Below are 15,727 nucleotides of genomic sequence, written 5' to 3' on the forward strand. Positions count from 1 at the left end.
ACTTGGAGCCAGGCAGCTGGCCATGCCCCTGGAAGCTCAGCTCACACCCTGCTGCCCTACCAGGCAGCACCAGGGGAGCAGGGCATCCCCACGGCCTTGAACTCGCCCAGCTGAGCTTGTTTGTCTGTCCTGTGCCAGATCACCCGGCAGCAGTACCAGAATGCACTGGCAGCCAGCCGCATGGACAGCTCACCCCAGTCCCCCGACATGGAGGCGTTCAATGACGGCAGCTCCACCAAGGCCCCGACGGCCTGGGGGACCCCACAGACCCCGAAGGAGGACCCTACCCCTACCCTCCTGAACGAGAGGAACAGCATTGTTTGTAAGTCACCCCATGGCCACCTAACGGCCAGTCCCACAGGCAAGCCACTCCCCACAGGCCTCCGACACTCCCTAGCACCCACGGGACCCTGACGCCACCAGCCGCACACACCCATCCCTTCAAGCTCGGGGCCTGGCCCGTGGCACGTATTCACACCTGGGCCCCGATGCTCACACTGACACATTCCCCCTCCCCGTGCCGCCACCCGCGCTGGGGACGGGGGTGTCTCCCACAGGCAGCCGGTCGGATGGGCTCCAGAGCCCCAGCGACTCCATGTTCCTCCACGTGGAGGGAATCCCCTTCATCAGGGAGGAGCTGGCAAACAACGAGGAGAACAGCAAGCAGCAGGGTAAGTCCCCGGGGTGGGATCAGGCCCATGGGATGGATGTGGATTGGAAGGGGTGGCTGCACTGGGGAGGGGGCGGGAATTGGAGGATGCAGCCACAAGGCACCCAAGATGCTCCGGAGAGCCCTGCCTGGAGATAGCACTGCTCTTACCTTCCTCCTTTGCAGCCAGCGAATGCTGTCACATCGCCCTGGAGCAGGCAAGCCCGAACAGAGAGACAGCGAGTGGCACGTCCCCAAGCGGCACCGAGGAGACCCTGGGCAAGAAGCTGCTGAGGACACTGAGTGAGTGAAGCACCCAGCCAGCCCCATGGGAGGGCCAGCAGGGCAGAGGGGTACAACGTGGGAGCACACAGCCCCCAGTGGTGTAGGGAGGCACGTACGGGGGGCAGGAAAGCTGGGGCCCAAAACGGCAGTGGGGCTGCAGGTACCAGCTCCGCACCCAACAACGAACATGGAGTGAAAACCTGGGGCCCGAATGGGGAGACAGGAAGGGAAAGGAGCCTCCCCTACTACTGCCCCCCTTCACCTAGGCTCAGATCTACCAGCCCAGCCCCCTAGGATCCCTCCCTTCCCGTTACGCTGCTTGTTGCTGGGCCTGGACAAGTACCGGGGCCCATGGAGCAGCGGCAGGGAGCCCAGCTCTCCATGGAGGCACCTCCCCTGGGGCAGCAGGCGACTGTAGCGTGGCTGAAGACTGGGGTGTTTGGGGGGCCTGGCTCCACGAGTTCCTAGTAGCCAGCAGCTTCCAGCTGCTATGAAGGGCCTGGGCTGTCCCCTCCCACCAGCGCAGCACCCCCAGGGTGGGACAGCGCTGTCTGGGGACCCGGGGGGCAGTGATCCCGGGATGGCTGCTGTGTGCAGGCGGGCAGAAGAGGAGGCAGTCCCCGGATGGCGAGGCGACGCTGGAGGAGAATTCCAACCGAGCGCCGTTCATCACCTGAGCGGCAGCATGGCTGGAGCGCAGCGCTGGAGTCCCCGGGAGCCTGGAGGTGCGAACATACCCCGCAGTACTGCTGCTGCAAAGACACTGCCCCACCCCCCCGCCCAGGGCCTGCCGCACCCTTGCTCTGCCCTGGGCACACGCTGCAGGCCCTGGAAAGCTGGCCAGGAGCTGCCATCAACCCTCTCAGACCCTCCCCCCACCCACTACAGGGCTGGGGCTTTCTGCCCTCCTGCACTGAGCCGGCGAAGGCCTGGATGCAGTAAGCCCTGCCTGTCCCTTGCCAGAGTCTGGTAGGGCTGTAGCTTGTCTGTCCAGGCGCTGGGTGTGGTCTCCAAAGCGGCACGGGAGACAGGGCGGTGCGTTGAACCTGGCGGGGCTGTTCAGGCCGGTGGGTCTTTTGGTGCCGGTTCCATTGGGGGGGCGGGGCCTGGAGGGGCTGCAGTCCCCCCACCCCAACAGGAACACGTCCACAACGCTTTCAAAACCAGCGTCTGCCCCTCTGGAAAGCTGCTCTCAGCCAGGCTGATCTATGGAATTAGCAGGTGCAGCCTGTGTGGGATCCTGCCATGTCCTCGTTTAGGGAGTCCCCAAGCTGCTGAATGCAGCCCTGAGACTTTACACCCTGCAGCCTGGCTTGGGGTGGCACTGAGAGGGTGGGAGGCCCGGGGGGCTCTGGAGAGCAGGGAGGGGGAACGACGAGCATTAAACAGCTGCTTTTCTTTCAGGTCTTCAGCCTGAGCGCGTCCTGCAGGGGGTCATGTGCGACAGGAGCGGGTCTGCACGCCGCTGCCTGCCCACCCAACACCTGCCCTCCCTCCAGGACATGCGCAGAGCCCCAGGCAAGAAGAGCAAGGCCCCCGGGTGGGACTGAAGCAGAGGTGGCAGCCCTGGACTTGCCAGGAAGTCAGGGCACGTGGCCGGCGGCTGCCCGGCGTTCCATCTCAAAGAGGAGAAGAGGAAGAAGCAGCAGTGCCTGGGGCGTGGTTCCCCTGCCGCGAGAAGCAGGAAGGGGTGGCCCAGAGCATCATTTAATACTTTACAGCAGCTCCCAGCCCCTTCTGAATCAGGGCCCCATAGCGCTGGGCACTGCAGCCATAACGAGACGTGGCTCCTGCCCTAAGGAGTGCCATGCTCCAGGCAGTGCCTGTCCCCTCCCACCACACCCAGTGCGACACTCAGGAGGCTGCTGCACATGTGTGCAGTGACAGTCAAAACCTGCCCTTGCACTTCAGCCTGGCCCCTGGGAGCACTGAACTGCCCATCCCACAGACACTGTCTCAACCCAGGCACTGGCCAGTTGTGGGCCTCAGGCCCCGCCCAGCGCTGAGTGTATCTGTCCCCTTCCCCCCAGGAAAGAGAAGCTCAGAGCTGTGCTTCAGCCACCATGGCCCTGTGAGAGGCCTCAGCTCAGAGCCAGGTGTTGACATCAGAAGTTTTAAATCGCTGCTATGGAGGCTGAACGCAATGTACTTTACATTAAAAGCCATCCCTCCCTGAGCAGCTCCGCCTCTGTCTGGGCCAATGCAACAGCAGTTGCTGAAACAGCCCAAGCTGTGCCAGGATCTCTTCCCCACAGAGATGGGGGGGGCCTCGCTGCTGCATGGCGCAGCTGCTCCGTTCCCCCTGCAGCTCCCCAGTAGCTACCAGCAGGAAGGGGAAAGCAACCTCTGCCTGCAGCATGGACAGCCTGAGAGCCCCCTCTGCCTGCAGCAGAACAAGCTGCATCCTAATCCCCCTCTCCCCAAAACAGCCCCCTTAGTGCCAAGCCTGCTAGCTTCAGAGCTGCTGCCAGCCTGGGGGGCAGATTCCCCCTCCCCCAGGAGACTGGTGCAGAGTCACATTGCCTGGCAAGCAGCCTTTCCTCACATTCAGCCTCAGGTTTCCCTTTCTAAGTGCCAGCCCATTGCCCCACACTCTCTGCCACCTTGCCCTTGCTCCTATTATTTGTTGTAGCACTTTGGCACCCTCCCCCCAGGGCCGCCTGAGCTCAGGGGAAGGCTGTATTCAAAGCTTTTCTCTCTGCAAGGGGGGAGGCAGCTTTGGAGGGGGACTTCCCCACAGCAACACACAGGCACGTAGAGAGCAGAATCCTAGCCCTGAGCTCTAAGCACTGGCCACACTTCCTCCCCACGCTCAGTAAGACCATCACATGATTTAACACACTGGAGAGGGAGTCAGAGTGCCTGGGTTCTGCTGCCGCCTCCCTGTAGGGCCATTTAAAGCTCTGAGACAGAGCATGGCCCAGCGTACGCTGGCGAAAGCCCTTTTCTCAGGGGGCTCTGCAGGACTAAACGCGTTAACAGAGCGTAGTGAAAGCATGGCACTGAAGGGAATATTAAATGTAAACTAGCCATCTCTAAAGTACCGTGTAGAGCCAGAGAAATAGTTACTCCATCCTCTTAATGTCAGACTGCAGACTGGGTGAAGAACCTGTTTGCCAGTGCTGTGGCCAAGAAAGGCTGTGATTAATTTTGTGGCTGTCGCAGACCTAAGACACAAAACGTGATAGGTCTAGAAGGCAAATGGAAGCAGTATGAGCTTTTAGGCACCGCTGCCCTCATGCCCCAGCGAGAGAGCCCTGCATAGGGTAACCAGATGTCCCGATTTTTGGATCTTTTTCTTATATAGGCTCCTATTACCCCCCACCCGTCCCAATTTTTCCACATTTTCTGTCTGGTCACCCTACCCCTGCAGGCCCGGTTGCACAGGCCCCTGCTTCCTCCCAGTCACGCCTGCCTCACTCATGGGGGAGCACCTGCATGGCAGTAGGGGCTGTACCTACACGGGGCTTCTTCCTGGTGTTCTCCCTCCATTGCTCCCACAGCTGGAGATATAGCTGAGAAGGGAAATACAGGAAGTTCCAGCCACCCTTCAAGTCTCCAAGATGAGCCACATTTGGCCCAAATCAGTGCAGCAGTTTGAGTTCTGAACAGAGCCATGGGAGCTGCATGGTAGAGATTCTGTTGATCTGGCCCAGCAGAGTTCGAGGGGGAGGAAAACACGAAGTCATGCAGGGGACAGGAGCCTCCAAGGAAAGGCCCCTCCACACACACATCCTGTGGCACAAACGAGAGCTGTGATACAGCAAAGGGTGCGTTGTGCACTGCACTCAGCAGCACTTTTCCTTTGAAGGGAAGGATTCCTTTCCCTTTTACAGGTGGGGAGGAGGTACAGAGAAGTTAAGTACTTGCCAAGGGTCACAGCACGGCTGTCCAGTTCCCACTCCTGTGCTTCAACCACTGCAGCTGGATGGTGCATCCCTGCAACCCCACTTCTCGAACACCCCCCAATTTGTGCCCTTTCCAGCGCCGTGTGTACACGGTGCTGTTCTGTGAAGCGGCGCAACACATACAAATGCCACTCCACAAAGTGAGCTTAACCCAGCAGAGTGGCTAAACTCCAGACCTGACCTTCTGCTGTGATGGAGGGAACCTTCCTCAGCCCTGGGAAAGAGCAGATAGGTCACACTGCTCTGAATGAAGATCTGCTCAGAGGCTACATCCGCATTTCCTAAACTAGTCCACGGAGCACTGGCTGGCCGCGTGCAGAGAAATGGTTTGCTGGATGGTCCTAGCTCTCCTCGTCTCCCACTGCTTCTACACGAGTCTTGGTTCTCCATGGCATAGTGCCCAGATGCCTGTAATTGCAGCCAGGAATGAGGAGGGTGCAGCCCATGGGCCTCCATCAGTAACTGCTGCATGAGAAGAAATAGGATCTACTCAGAAGGAATGGAACCACCCGTGGGACAGGGGCTATGATCCAGAGAAGAAGTCCCCTGTGGAGGAGATGATCAAATGTCTAGGCAACATCTCACCAAGTGGTGAACATGGATATACGCATGTGGAGGAAAGCCAGGCAAAAAAAAAAAACAGGAACAGAAGAGATACATGGGGAGTGAATTAGTTATTCAAGGACACATTTTGGATTCATCAGAACTTTCCAGTAGCATTTTGCCCTGTCAGTAGCTGTAGTTGCCAGGGGGATGCAATTGTGAATGGGAAGGGAAAGCAGCCATGAGACACCAGCAAAGAATGAACGCCTGGACAAGTCTCTGCTTTAAAATAAGATGAAGCCTTGGATCGTGGGGCTGGCCGCTATTGCTTGGGGGGGGGGGGGGGGGGGGGGGGGGGGGGGGGGGGGGGGGGGAAATGGGATGGGCAGAGGAGTCCACCCCACAGCAGTTCAGACTCTAAGGCTGGAGCCTATTGCAATAGTTAAGAGAGTCTGGCCACACAAGGTCATGTCCATCTTCCCTCTGCCACCGGCGTGTCAATGCCAGTGTAGGCGGTTACCCAGCAATGCAGACACAGAGCGCAGGCAGCACGGCAAAGCACCGGGCAGGGCATCCTTCGGAGATGGAGGTTTATTTTCTTTCAGCAACACAAAGAAGCAGCGACACAAAGAAACAATCACACTCTTTGCTCGTGTGAGGCAAAAGCCAACAATAGCCTCACTTCCTGAAATTTTACAGTGCCTCCAACCCACAGACAGGACAAGGGGCCCCAAGAATTTGGGCACCTATCCCACAATGCACTGCACCTGTACAGGAGTTGACTGGTTATACTGGGTCTATTTGGTTGCACAGAAATAGGCAGCTTTGAGATGTCTGGGTCCCAGTGCATATGGCTGCTGTCAGTTAAACGAGAGATGAGATGGCTTACTTTGTCACCAGCCCCAGGAGGGCACTGGGCGGTATTATGAGGGGGCTTTCAGAGATGCAGGCAGACTGATATCCCTGATACAGCCACTATTCCCCATCCTTATTAAACCCTAACAGGTGTGACGGAGGTGAGTTATAAGCAGGGAACAGAGACTACACACTATTGCTTTGGTGGGTTCAGATGGGAGTTCAGTGGTTTGTGTTCCTCACTGGAACTTGGTGACAGCTTCGTGGATGGAGCTGGCCACATAGTCCAGGTTCTTGGTAGTCAGGCCGCACATGTTGATGCGTCCACTGGCCATCAGGTAGATGTGCTTCTCCTTGATCATGTACTCCACTTGCTTAGCTGGGGAAACATTCGAGAAAGAAGTCAGGTCAGCCATGTGGGAGACCTGGAAATCCCAGAGTGCAGGTCAGTGCTGCATCTCATCGGCTTTCAGAATGGAGAGAAGGGATTCAGGACCTGGCCAGTGAAATAAAGCATAGAGCTACTCCAAACCCAACCTCTCCCAGCAAAAGATGCAGTAGAGAGAACAGCAGGAGCACTGGCTGTGCAGTAAACTCTAAGCTATTCCAGTCCTGGTCAGACCCAGCAGGAGATGCTGTAGAGAGCAGGCCAGGAGTGCTGACTGCTCTATCCAGACTTTCTTACTACCCATTAGAGGCCCAAGACTGCACTCCAGAAAGACAATGGAGAAGTTCTTTAGCGAATCCAGCTTGGGTTCTTGCAGCCCAGCCCCACTCAGTTCCAGGCCCCTGAGCTCACCTCCTGCCGCAACAGCATCTGGTTCATTGATACTTACGGTTCAGCCCTGTGAAACTGAACATGCCGATCTGCTCAGTGATGTGATTCCAGGTGCCTGGGGTCCCAAGAGCCTGGAGCCGAGCCCTGAGCTCTGACCGCATTAGTGAGACCCGATCAGCCATCGTCTTCACATTGTCCTTCCTGTGCAGGGGAGAGAGTGAGCCGGTAGTGGGATTTAGCCATGTCCATCCATGCCCCGGTATGACAGCTCCTCCCTTCACCACCCTGTTTTGGCACCAGCACTGCTTACCACTCAGTCAAGAGCTGCGGGCAGGCGAGGGTGGTAGCCACAATATGTGCTCCTTGTGAGGGAGGGTTGGACCAGATGGCACGGACAATCTTCTCCATCTGGGAAAGAACACGCTGCATGTTGTCAGCATCCTTCCCCACCACATTCAGGTTCCCCACTCGCTCATCTGGAGACAGACATGGAGACATGAGCCACTAGACCCAACCCCTGTGCCCCACATCCCGGCAGGCTTCACCCACCAAACCCAGGGAGGCTGGCCCCATCTGCAGGGTCAGATACTCACTGTAGAGCCCGAAGTTCTTGGAGAAGGACTGAGCACAGAAGAGTTCGAAGCCCTCAGAGACAAAGTACCGCACGGCCCAGGCGTCTCTGTCCAGGCAGCCGGAGGCAAAGCCCTGATAGGCTGAGTCAAAGAATGGGAACAGGAACCGGCGCTGCAGACAGGAAGATAGTTAGAGGCGAGACCCCGCCTCTACCCCTAAGAACCCCTTGTCCCCATTTCTGCCCCCTTCCCTCACCCAAGCAGGGTGGGCTGATCTGCTGGGAAGTCCTTTAAGAGTCAGCATGAATCTGGGGCAGGGTGGGAACCCCTTGAAGCCTGACTGGAGCACTGCCATTAGGACTTGAATGAAGAGGGAGACTTAGAGACATGGTGGGGAGCGTGTCAAATCACAGCCCAGTGGACGGGAGAGGAAGGTCACGGCAAGGAAACAGCAGCAGCTGCCCCCCACACTACCTGGGAGAAGGACAGAGGTGTCCCCTTTACCTGGCTAGTGTGTTCTTTGGGGGACAGAGGAGGGGATATTACTGGGCACCCAGGAGAGAGAAAGACTGCCCTTGTACCAGCCAGAGCCGGAGATTAAAGGCAAGTTAGCAGCACAAGCAGAACTGGGGCAATTTAAACATCCTGTGATGCCCAAGAGCAGACTTCTGCTGGTCCCAGCCCCTCCTCATTCTTACCTAAGCCTCCAGCAACTCACGGGCCCCTCCTCATGGGGAGGGGCCCTTTCTCCCACTCCTCACCCAGCTTTGTCCCCCCTCTTCCCCAAAATAGAGTCTAGAGTCCTGTTTGTGCTCTGGTTGGCTCAAGGGCTTTCTGCTCCCTGGCCACACTACAGCCCTCTCCCCACCAGTCCCCTCTGTGCTGATACCTTCATGACAGCAGCAATCTGTTTCCACTGCTCCAGGGTGGGGTCTGTGCCAGTTGGGTTGTGTGCACAGGCATGCAGAACAAAGATGGAGAACTCCGGTGCACTCTGAGGAAAAAGCAGTTCTCAGTCACACGCACACACAGCAGAGGGCCCACATCCAGTCAGCCACCAGCTGCCTTGGCCGCTCTGCTGGACTTAACCACAGATCTGGCTCCAGTCCTGCTCCAGTTACCCCAAGGCAAGAAACTGGCAGGCTCCTGCACAGAAGGGCCTGGCTGATCTGAAACTAGGGCAGCTGGTGCCTTTGGATGCAGCTCAGGAGATCTCCTCTCCAAGGCACTCTTACCCACCTCCATGTCCTCCAGGAGCCCCTCCAGGTCCAGCCCCCTCTTAGCAGCGTCCCAGTAGCGATAGGTCCGGATGTCCTTAAAGCCAGCATTCGCAAACACAGAGTTATGGTTCTCTGAGGAGAGAGATCAGATCAGTCCATCTGCATTGGAGAGCTGCCCCTGAGCCAGCCAGTTCTTCCAATCCTGACTTAGCCTGCCTCCCGCCACACCGCCCATGGGGTGGGGGGTGAACCTCTCCCTTGTTTGTATGACACCCCACTCCCCCCCCAGCATGAAGAGCCTGGCTCCCACCTTCCCCACCAGCGAGGAGTAAGCGTGGGCATGCTGCGGCACTCACCCCAGGAAGGAGAAGAGATGTAGACAGGAGTTGCTGTGTTGTTGGTTCCATTGTACCAGCGCCGCAGGAACTCGGCTCCAATGCAAAGAGCACCAGTCCCACCCAAGCACTGAACGCCTCCTACCTGAAAGGCAGGCAGGGTCACCAAGAGCCTGCCACCGACAGGTGGCACCAGTGCAGAGATCATGTGGAAACACCAGAAAGGGACAGAGTAAGATGAGCCTCGCTGGCCTCCAATTACTAAAGGGATCAACCCCTCGCAGTCCAGGAATTCAGCACGCCTCATCCAATCTGAGGCAGATCCCTTTCGTTACCACAGCCCAGGACAGTGCCTCCTAGGCCAGGCTTCCTGACATCAAAGCAGCAGCTCCTCTGCAATATGGGGCAGGCTCTGCTCCTCACTGACTGCTAACCATTTAGCTCCTTATATGGCCCCATAACCATGGTATCAGCGCACCTGTTTCCAGGCCAACCTGGACTTTCATACCGCAGCCACATAGTTCAGCGCTGACCATCAGATGCACTAACACACCTAAATAACCCCATATCACATCATCTACCCCCAGCTCCCATCCTACTGTCACCCTTCCTTAAACAGCTTCTCTCGCATTTCTCACACCCCCTTTGGGCTTGGCAGGTTCCAGCTGTTTCTGTCACACCCGTTGACCCTTCCCATCAGACTCCAAGGGCAATTGCCTGGCCAGTTCTGGAACTGTTCACCATCCGGTGGCAGGACCCAGATCTTCTGCCTTCCCTCTGGGGGAGGTTTCCTATCAGTTTCTGGTATTCAGCCTCCAGATGGGAGCACAAAACCTGCATGTTCAGAGAGCTCTGAGCACTCACAGCAACAGCTCCATGCAGCCAGAATGCAGATTGCAAACTGAGCTCAGTGCCAGACCAGTCAGGGCAAACTCTGCAATCCTGGCAAGATCTTCCCCCCTCCAGAGACCCCATTCACCAGTACATCTCAGCAAGGAGTCGCTTCCCCCCAGAGCTTACACGATTCTCCTTGATAGCACGACTGTCTTCCCCAAGCGCGATCCTTGAAGCGTTGGCCCGGAACTCAGGCAGGCCGAGGATTGGCAGGTATTCATGGTTCAAGCTGGCATCATTGGCGATCTTCTGTTCAACTTTCTTCACTACTGGCAGGACCCAGGGCTGCCCCTCATCTGTGCGATAGGCTGCAAGAGAGAAAAGGAGAGTCTTACGCTCCACAAGACACGTCCCGAGGGGACCCTCGGCCAGAAAAATTTACCCACTGTTATTAGACTAGGTCTCTTTCCCCTTCTCGCAATTGCTGTTCAGATCCAGAGGCTGAGGCCACAGGGAGGGCAGGATGGGAGGGGAACAGTACCTTTTCTTATGACCTGGGATGTGTCCTTTATAGACAGTCTCTGGAATCCATAGCACCACACACACCCACACAGTTTCCCCATCAAAACATTTCATGAGTAAAGAAGCTAAATTAGGAAGTGATTAGAAGGATTCTGTTAACCTTCCAAACACCAAGGGACAGTACAAGCTGCACTACACTAGCAATGCTGCTTCTGGACAGAGACTCCCCACACAAAAACACCTGACCCACAGCGATCATAGCAGTGCCACCTTCGTACCATCCAGTGCACTCACTAGCATGCACATGCTGTGGATTAGGCTTGTAAACTCTGTGGAGCAGGGATGAGTCTTCCAGTCCATTCCCTATAGCACTGAGCATGCTTGATGGAACCTGGTAAATACATTTCACAGGGAAGAGGGAGCGACCGTAACCGAAATAACATCTCCTCAGCACCTTTCAGGACAAAATGCTTTCTAAACCAGCCCACATGTGCAGGGAAATGCAGCCACCTCTGCATATAAACCGAAAGCAAGATGGAAAAATAGCACACAACAAGCTGCAGACTAGCTGAGATGAAGAGATGTTGGAGCAAACCATAGGTCTTGGGAAAAGGGCCATGGGTTATTTAGCATCTGTCTAACCCTAAAGGTCTATATACAACATAATGCATGGAACTGCAGTTATCTGCCTTGGGAGGGAGGGCAGAACTGACCATGCCAGCAGGGAATCTTGGGGTCTCAAGCCTGAATCTTAGAATCAATTCCCCTCCATTGGGTACTGCAAGGAACAGGCATCTGGGATCCACTATGTAATTATGGCGTCTGAGCTAACTCCATGCCATTTTACAGCTCATAGACACTGGGGGGGCTCCCATATTGTTCCCTAAATGGAACGGAATCAGAATGACAAAGATTGAATTTGGACAGAGATTAGGATATAGGCTTCTGCCTCTTTGGCACTGGTTTCAAGGCAACCAGGGGCCTTAGAGACTGAAAACAATTGCCTTCAACAACTGTTCATTCACCCTGACGTGAGATGAGTTACTAGTTCTCTCCCAGACAGGTGTCCAGTGCAAGAGTCACCACTGGCACTAATCTGCTCTCCTGATACTACTCTCAGACCTTACAGAATGAACTGTGCAGACTGAAGTCCGTTCTGCCCTCGGAGGTGGTATTGCCCAATTCCCGGGGCTGGGCGTATTACGGGCCGAGTAGGGAAGCCTACTTGGGAGGGCACAGCACTGACTAGAAGCGTTCAGTCGCCAGAGCCATGGAGCTGTAGGTACCCCTACAAAGGCAGGTCACACGCGCTAACGCTCCGCACATCTCTAGGAATGTCTGTCCCAGCACCTCACCGTGCTGAACGCTAACAGATGGCCTGGACCCTACCTCCTGTGCAGAGGACAGAGATCACGCCTCCCCTCCCACCCAGCTTTGCTTTGCGTAAGGAGGCAACCCATCCAAGGTCACACCGTGCGGGGGTAGTGTTGAAAAGGAGCCAGCCCACCAGGCCTTCTGACTGCCTCCACCCCCCAGACCTCCTCCCCTAAGGGCCTGAGTGCCAGCATCCTGGCTCAGCTGAGCACATGGAAAGCGGGGCAGAGCAGCTGGAGGCTAAATGGGAAGTGAGCCCTGAGCGTGGCCTAGGGCAGCTGCAGGGCCATGGGGCCTAGCGGTAAGAGAAGGGAGACCCCCAAGCACAGCTAGTGTTCAGGTGACCCATTGCGGAGAACAGGAAGCAACTCAGGGAGGGGCCGGTCGCTCACCTTCTAGAGCCACCCGCAATCCCCTGGCTGACCTGAGGCCCCCCACAACCCCCACATCAGCCCAGGTCACGCCTCGCCACCCACCCTCCATCCGGGATCAGACACAGGGGCCACTGGGAGTGCACTAGACTGACCCATTCACCACCCCCCCGGCTTTCCACTCACCGCCCTGCCCCCACCCCACCAGGCCCCCTCAGTCACCCATCCCCCCCCACTCACACACCCTCCCCCCCGGCCCCCCCCACTCACTCACTCCCTCCCTCCCTCTCCCTCCCCCCCCACCAGGCCCCCTCAGTCACCCATCCCCCCCCACTCACACACCCTCCCCCCCGGCCCCCCCCCCTCACTCCCTCTCCCCCCCCCACCCCACCAGGCCCCCTCAGTCACCCATCCCCCCCACTCACACACCCTCCCCCCCGGCCCCCCCACTCACTCACTCCCTCTCCCCCCCACCACACCAGGCCCCCTCAGTCACCCATCCCCCCCACTCACACACCCTCCCCCCCGGCTTTCCACTCACCGCCCCGCCCCCCCCCCCACCAGGCCCCCTCAGTCACCCATCCCCCCCCCCACTCACACACCCTCCCCCCCCGCCCCCCCCCACTCACTCACTCACTCCCTCCCTCCCTCCCTCCCTCCCTCTCCCTCTCCCCCCCCCCCACCAGGCCCCCTCAGTCACCCGTCCCCCCTCCACTCCCCCTCCCCCCCCGGCCTCCCCCTCACTCCCTCTCCCCCCCACCCCACCCCACCAGGCCCCCCCACTCCCTCTCCCCCGCCACACACACACACACACACACACACACACACACACACGCTCCCCCTCCCCCCCACTCACCGCCCAGCCCCAGGTTGACTTTCCGCGGGTCCGCGTCCTCCCGGAAGTCGGCCGTGAGCCGGAAGACGACGACGGGCGGGGCGCGCGGGACGTGGGCGAAGACGGAGCCAGCGGCCATGGCTCCCTGCGGCTGCGGCGCCGGTCGACTGAGGCCGCCGCTTAGAGGAGACTCTCACCTTCCCCGGCCAGCGGGGGTGGGACCGGGCGCAGCCAATCACAGACCGCCAAAGGCGAGGGCGAGCGGGGACAGCCAATCAGATATCCTCGGAGGGGGGGGAGGACCCGAGATAGCCAATCAGAAAGGCCCAGGCTGGCGGTCCATGAACGCCCAATGACAAAGCGGGAGAGATGGGCGGAGTCCGCATAGCCTATCACAGTGCGGCAGGGCAGGCGTGATTCCCCAGTACCCAATCACAAGGCGGCTGCTGACGGCCCCTTCGCGGCCGGGGCGAACCGCAGAGGCTGCACTGATTGGAGGAGAGGGCGGGGCTCCGAGGGGCTCCTGTCACCCGGGCAACGCTGGGATGGGGGCGGGGCCTGTCGCTCGCGGGCGGGGCGGGTTCGGGCGGGAGTCGCGCTGGGGGGTGTCACCGTGACCCGCGGGGCGGGCCGGAGCGGGAGCGGGCCCCGGGCTTCGGGGGGGCCCTGGCTGGGGTTCGGGGGGGCTGGCTCGGGCCCCGCCTGGGGTTCGGCGGGGGGGCCTGGCTCGGGGTTGGGGGGGCCTGGCTCGGGCCCCGGCTGGAGTTCGGGGGGGGGGGGGGCTGGCTCGGGCCTTGGCTGGGGTTCGGCGGGGGGACCTGACTCGGGCCCCAGGGCTTGGGGGGGCTGGCTCGGGCCCCAGGGCTTGGGGGGGCTGGCTCGGGCCCCGGCTGGGGTTCGGGGGGGCCTGGCTCCGGGTTCGGGGGGGGGGGCTGGCTCGGGCCCCGGCTGGGGTTCGGGGGGGGGCTGGCTCAGGCCTTGGCTGGGGTTCGGCGGGGGGGCCTGACTCGGGTCCCAGGGTTCGGGGGGGCTGGCTCGGGCCCCGGCTGGGGTTCGGGGGGGCCTGGCTCCGGGTTTGGGGGGGCCTGGCTCGGGCCCCGGCTGGAGTTCGGTGGGGGGGCCTGGCTCGGGCCCCAGGGTTCGGGGGGGCTGGCTCGGGCCCGGCTGGGGTTCAGGGGGGCCCGGCTCCGGGTTTGGGGGGGGCTGGCTCGGGCCCCAGGTTTCAGGGGGGGCTGGCTCGGGGTTCGGGGGGGGCCTGGCTCGGGCCCCGGCTGGGGTTCGGGGGGGGACCCACGGGGGGCTGGCTGGGTCTGGGCCCCGGGGAGCAGCACCTCGGGGGGCCAACTGGGTAGGGTCACAGAATGACTAGGACTGGGGGCGCGGGGGGTGGCTGGCTGATCATTTGTTTTTCCTAGGCGAGGCAGAGTGCAGGTCTGGTGTTTATCCTGCAGGTGGAGAACAGCCATGTTTGGTTTTGTGCACTTTTTTCCCTATTTTTAATGGCTATTTGCACAATTGCAGGAAACCCCGGGCGGTGTCGGACAATCATTTTTAATGACAGTCTCTAATATGTTCTCAAGCCCCGTTTTTCTTACTTTGCAGAGCTGTAACTCTCCATTATTATTGATGGAAATGGTTTTCGTCGGTTTGGGGCTATGTGGTGAGTTTGATGTTCACTAACATTTACTGATTAAAAAACTAATCCTGTTAAGCCTTATTATTATGGTATGCTGGTCCCCACACCAGACTTCCTACCAGAGAAAGCTCCTAACCCAACGACCTCACAATCCAAATAACAAGCTGAGAAGACTAGAGGAGCTGAGAGACCCAGAGGAATGTGGTAACTTTCAGACGCCCTAATCGTCGGAGCCCTGGGTGCCTGGGACCCCTGCAACAAGCATGTGCTGCAGAGCTGCAGGATTGGTCGACGCTATGCACAGCTCATGAGGCACCTCGTGGTCTCGGACACCATCCAATAGTCCAGGGACATCTACACTGAACACATCACCGGCCACCGACAGTACCAGGAGGTGAGAGCCAGAGCAACATCATGTTTTGACTACGAGACAGGGACTGAGAGACTTTTTTCCGTTGGACCATACAAACTGGAACCATAAACTCAATGAATGTTAAATCTCACCAAATGAGGGTCAATCCATCCTCATCGTCGTATCCACTCATTATACTCCACACCTGAACATAGCCATTATATGAACAACATACCCTCATGTCCCAATGTCTGTACTTTGACCCGTTAACCTTTTACCCCCAATCAGGGATATTGCAGATTATGTATTTCTTACACCACCAGACCTTAAACCGAACTTCGTACCCCTTGATGATCTGTACGTTATTCCCCGATAACCAGAAACTTCTATGCTTAAACTCTGTACCGTTCACTTTTTTTTAAACATCATCTTAATAAAATTTTCCCTCCTTCTGTTCTCAATCATCCATGCACCCACCTCATGAAATGTAAGGGTGCAGGAGGCCCCACATGGGTTACTCAGTGTTTGTGGTCTTGGCAGGCAAAGTGATGCTAATCGGGGTTGGAAGCGGGCTGGTATTTCAGGACAGAGAAGTCATACTATGGGGTGAGATGTGGAAGAAGACCCAGACAGCCGAGGGAGAAGGGATAAAAGGAGG

At 58.4% G+C, this 15,727-nt stretch overlaps 2 protein-coding genes and 1 long non-coding RNA gene across 5 annotated transcripts in view; 2 read left to right on the plus strand and 1 right to left on the minus strand.

Annotated features, from left to right (window-relative positions):
* CNNM1 (cyclin and CBS domain divalent metal cation transport mediator 1) overlaps positions 1–3,113 on the plus strand; it is a 61,513-nt gene extending 58,400 nt beyond the window's left edge. For 2 of the 3 annotated variants that reach the window (XM_043551213.1, XM_037905384.2), the window contains 5 exons: positions 139–322; positions 558–671; positions 836–952; positions 1,532–1,659; positions 2,339–2,474. In XM_043551213.1, the coding sequence (XP_043407148.1) occupies positions 139–322; positions 558–671; positions 836–952; positions 1,532–1,611 (495 nt within the window). In that variant the 3' untranslated portion in view covers positions 1,612–1,659; positions 2,339–2,474. Of the gene's footprint in view, positions 1–138; positions 323–557; positions 672–835; positions 953–1,531; positions 1,660–2,338 lie in introns of all 3 variants that reach the window. The other variant, XM_043551212.1, reaches the window with a different exon arrangement.
* A 2,845-nt stretch (positions 3,114–5,958) lies between these two features.
* GOT1 (glutamic-oxaloacetic transaminase 1) lies at positions 5,959–13,329 on the minus strand. The gene is made up of 9 exons (XM_037905317.2): positions 13,103–13,329; positions 10,166–10,347; positions 9,167–9,290; positions 8,830–8,942; positions 8,480–8,584; positions 7,612–7,762; positions 7,329–7,494; positions 7,077–7,219; positions 5,959–6,619 (listed from the first exon to the last, which is right to left on the minus strand). Exons 1-9 carry the CDS (start codon positions 13,218–13,220, stop codon positions 6,480–6,482), a joined length of 1,242 nt encoding a protein of 413 aa, XP_037761245.1. The 5' UTR covers positions 13,221–13,329; the 3' UTR covers positions 5,959–6,479.
* A 1,076-nt stretch (positions 13,330–14,405) lies between these two features.
* LOC119566806 lies at positions 14,406–15,521 on the plus strand. The gene is made up of 2 exons (XR_005226190.2): positions 14,406–14,741; positions 14,828–15,521. It is a non-coding gene; the product is annotated as an uncharacterized LOC119566806 (long non-coding RNA).
* Positions 15,522–15,727: the final 206 nt, after the last annotated feature.

The sequence above is a fragment of the Chelonia mydas genome, chromosome 7 (assembly GCF_015237465.2).
Source record: "Chelonia mydas isolate rCheMyd1 chromosome 7, rCheMyd1.pri.v2, whole genome shotgun sequence".
In the NCBI taxonomy this organism is placed as follows: Eukaryota; Metazoa; Chordata; order Testudines; family Cheloniidae; genus Chelonia; species Chelonia mydas.

Excerpts from the sequence above, each read along its gene's own strand:
- GOT1 (XM_037905317.2), bottom strand. The coding sequence starts at position 13,220 with ATGGCCGCTGGCTCCGTCTTCGCCCACGTCCCGCGCGCCCCGCCCGTC. Across the intron at positions 8,585-8,829 it reads GGCTCCTGGAGGACATGGAG|AGTGCACCGGAGTTCTCCAT; the intron begins GTGGGTAAGAGT and ends CTTTTTCCTCAG. Across the intron at positions 7,220-7,328 it reads CCGCAGCTCTTGACTGAGTG|GAAGGACAATGTGAAGACGA; the intron begins GTAAGCAGTGCT and ends TCCCCTGCACAG.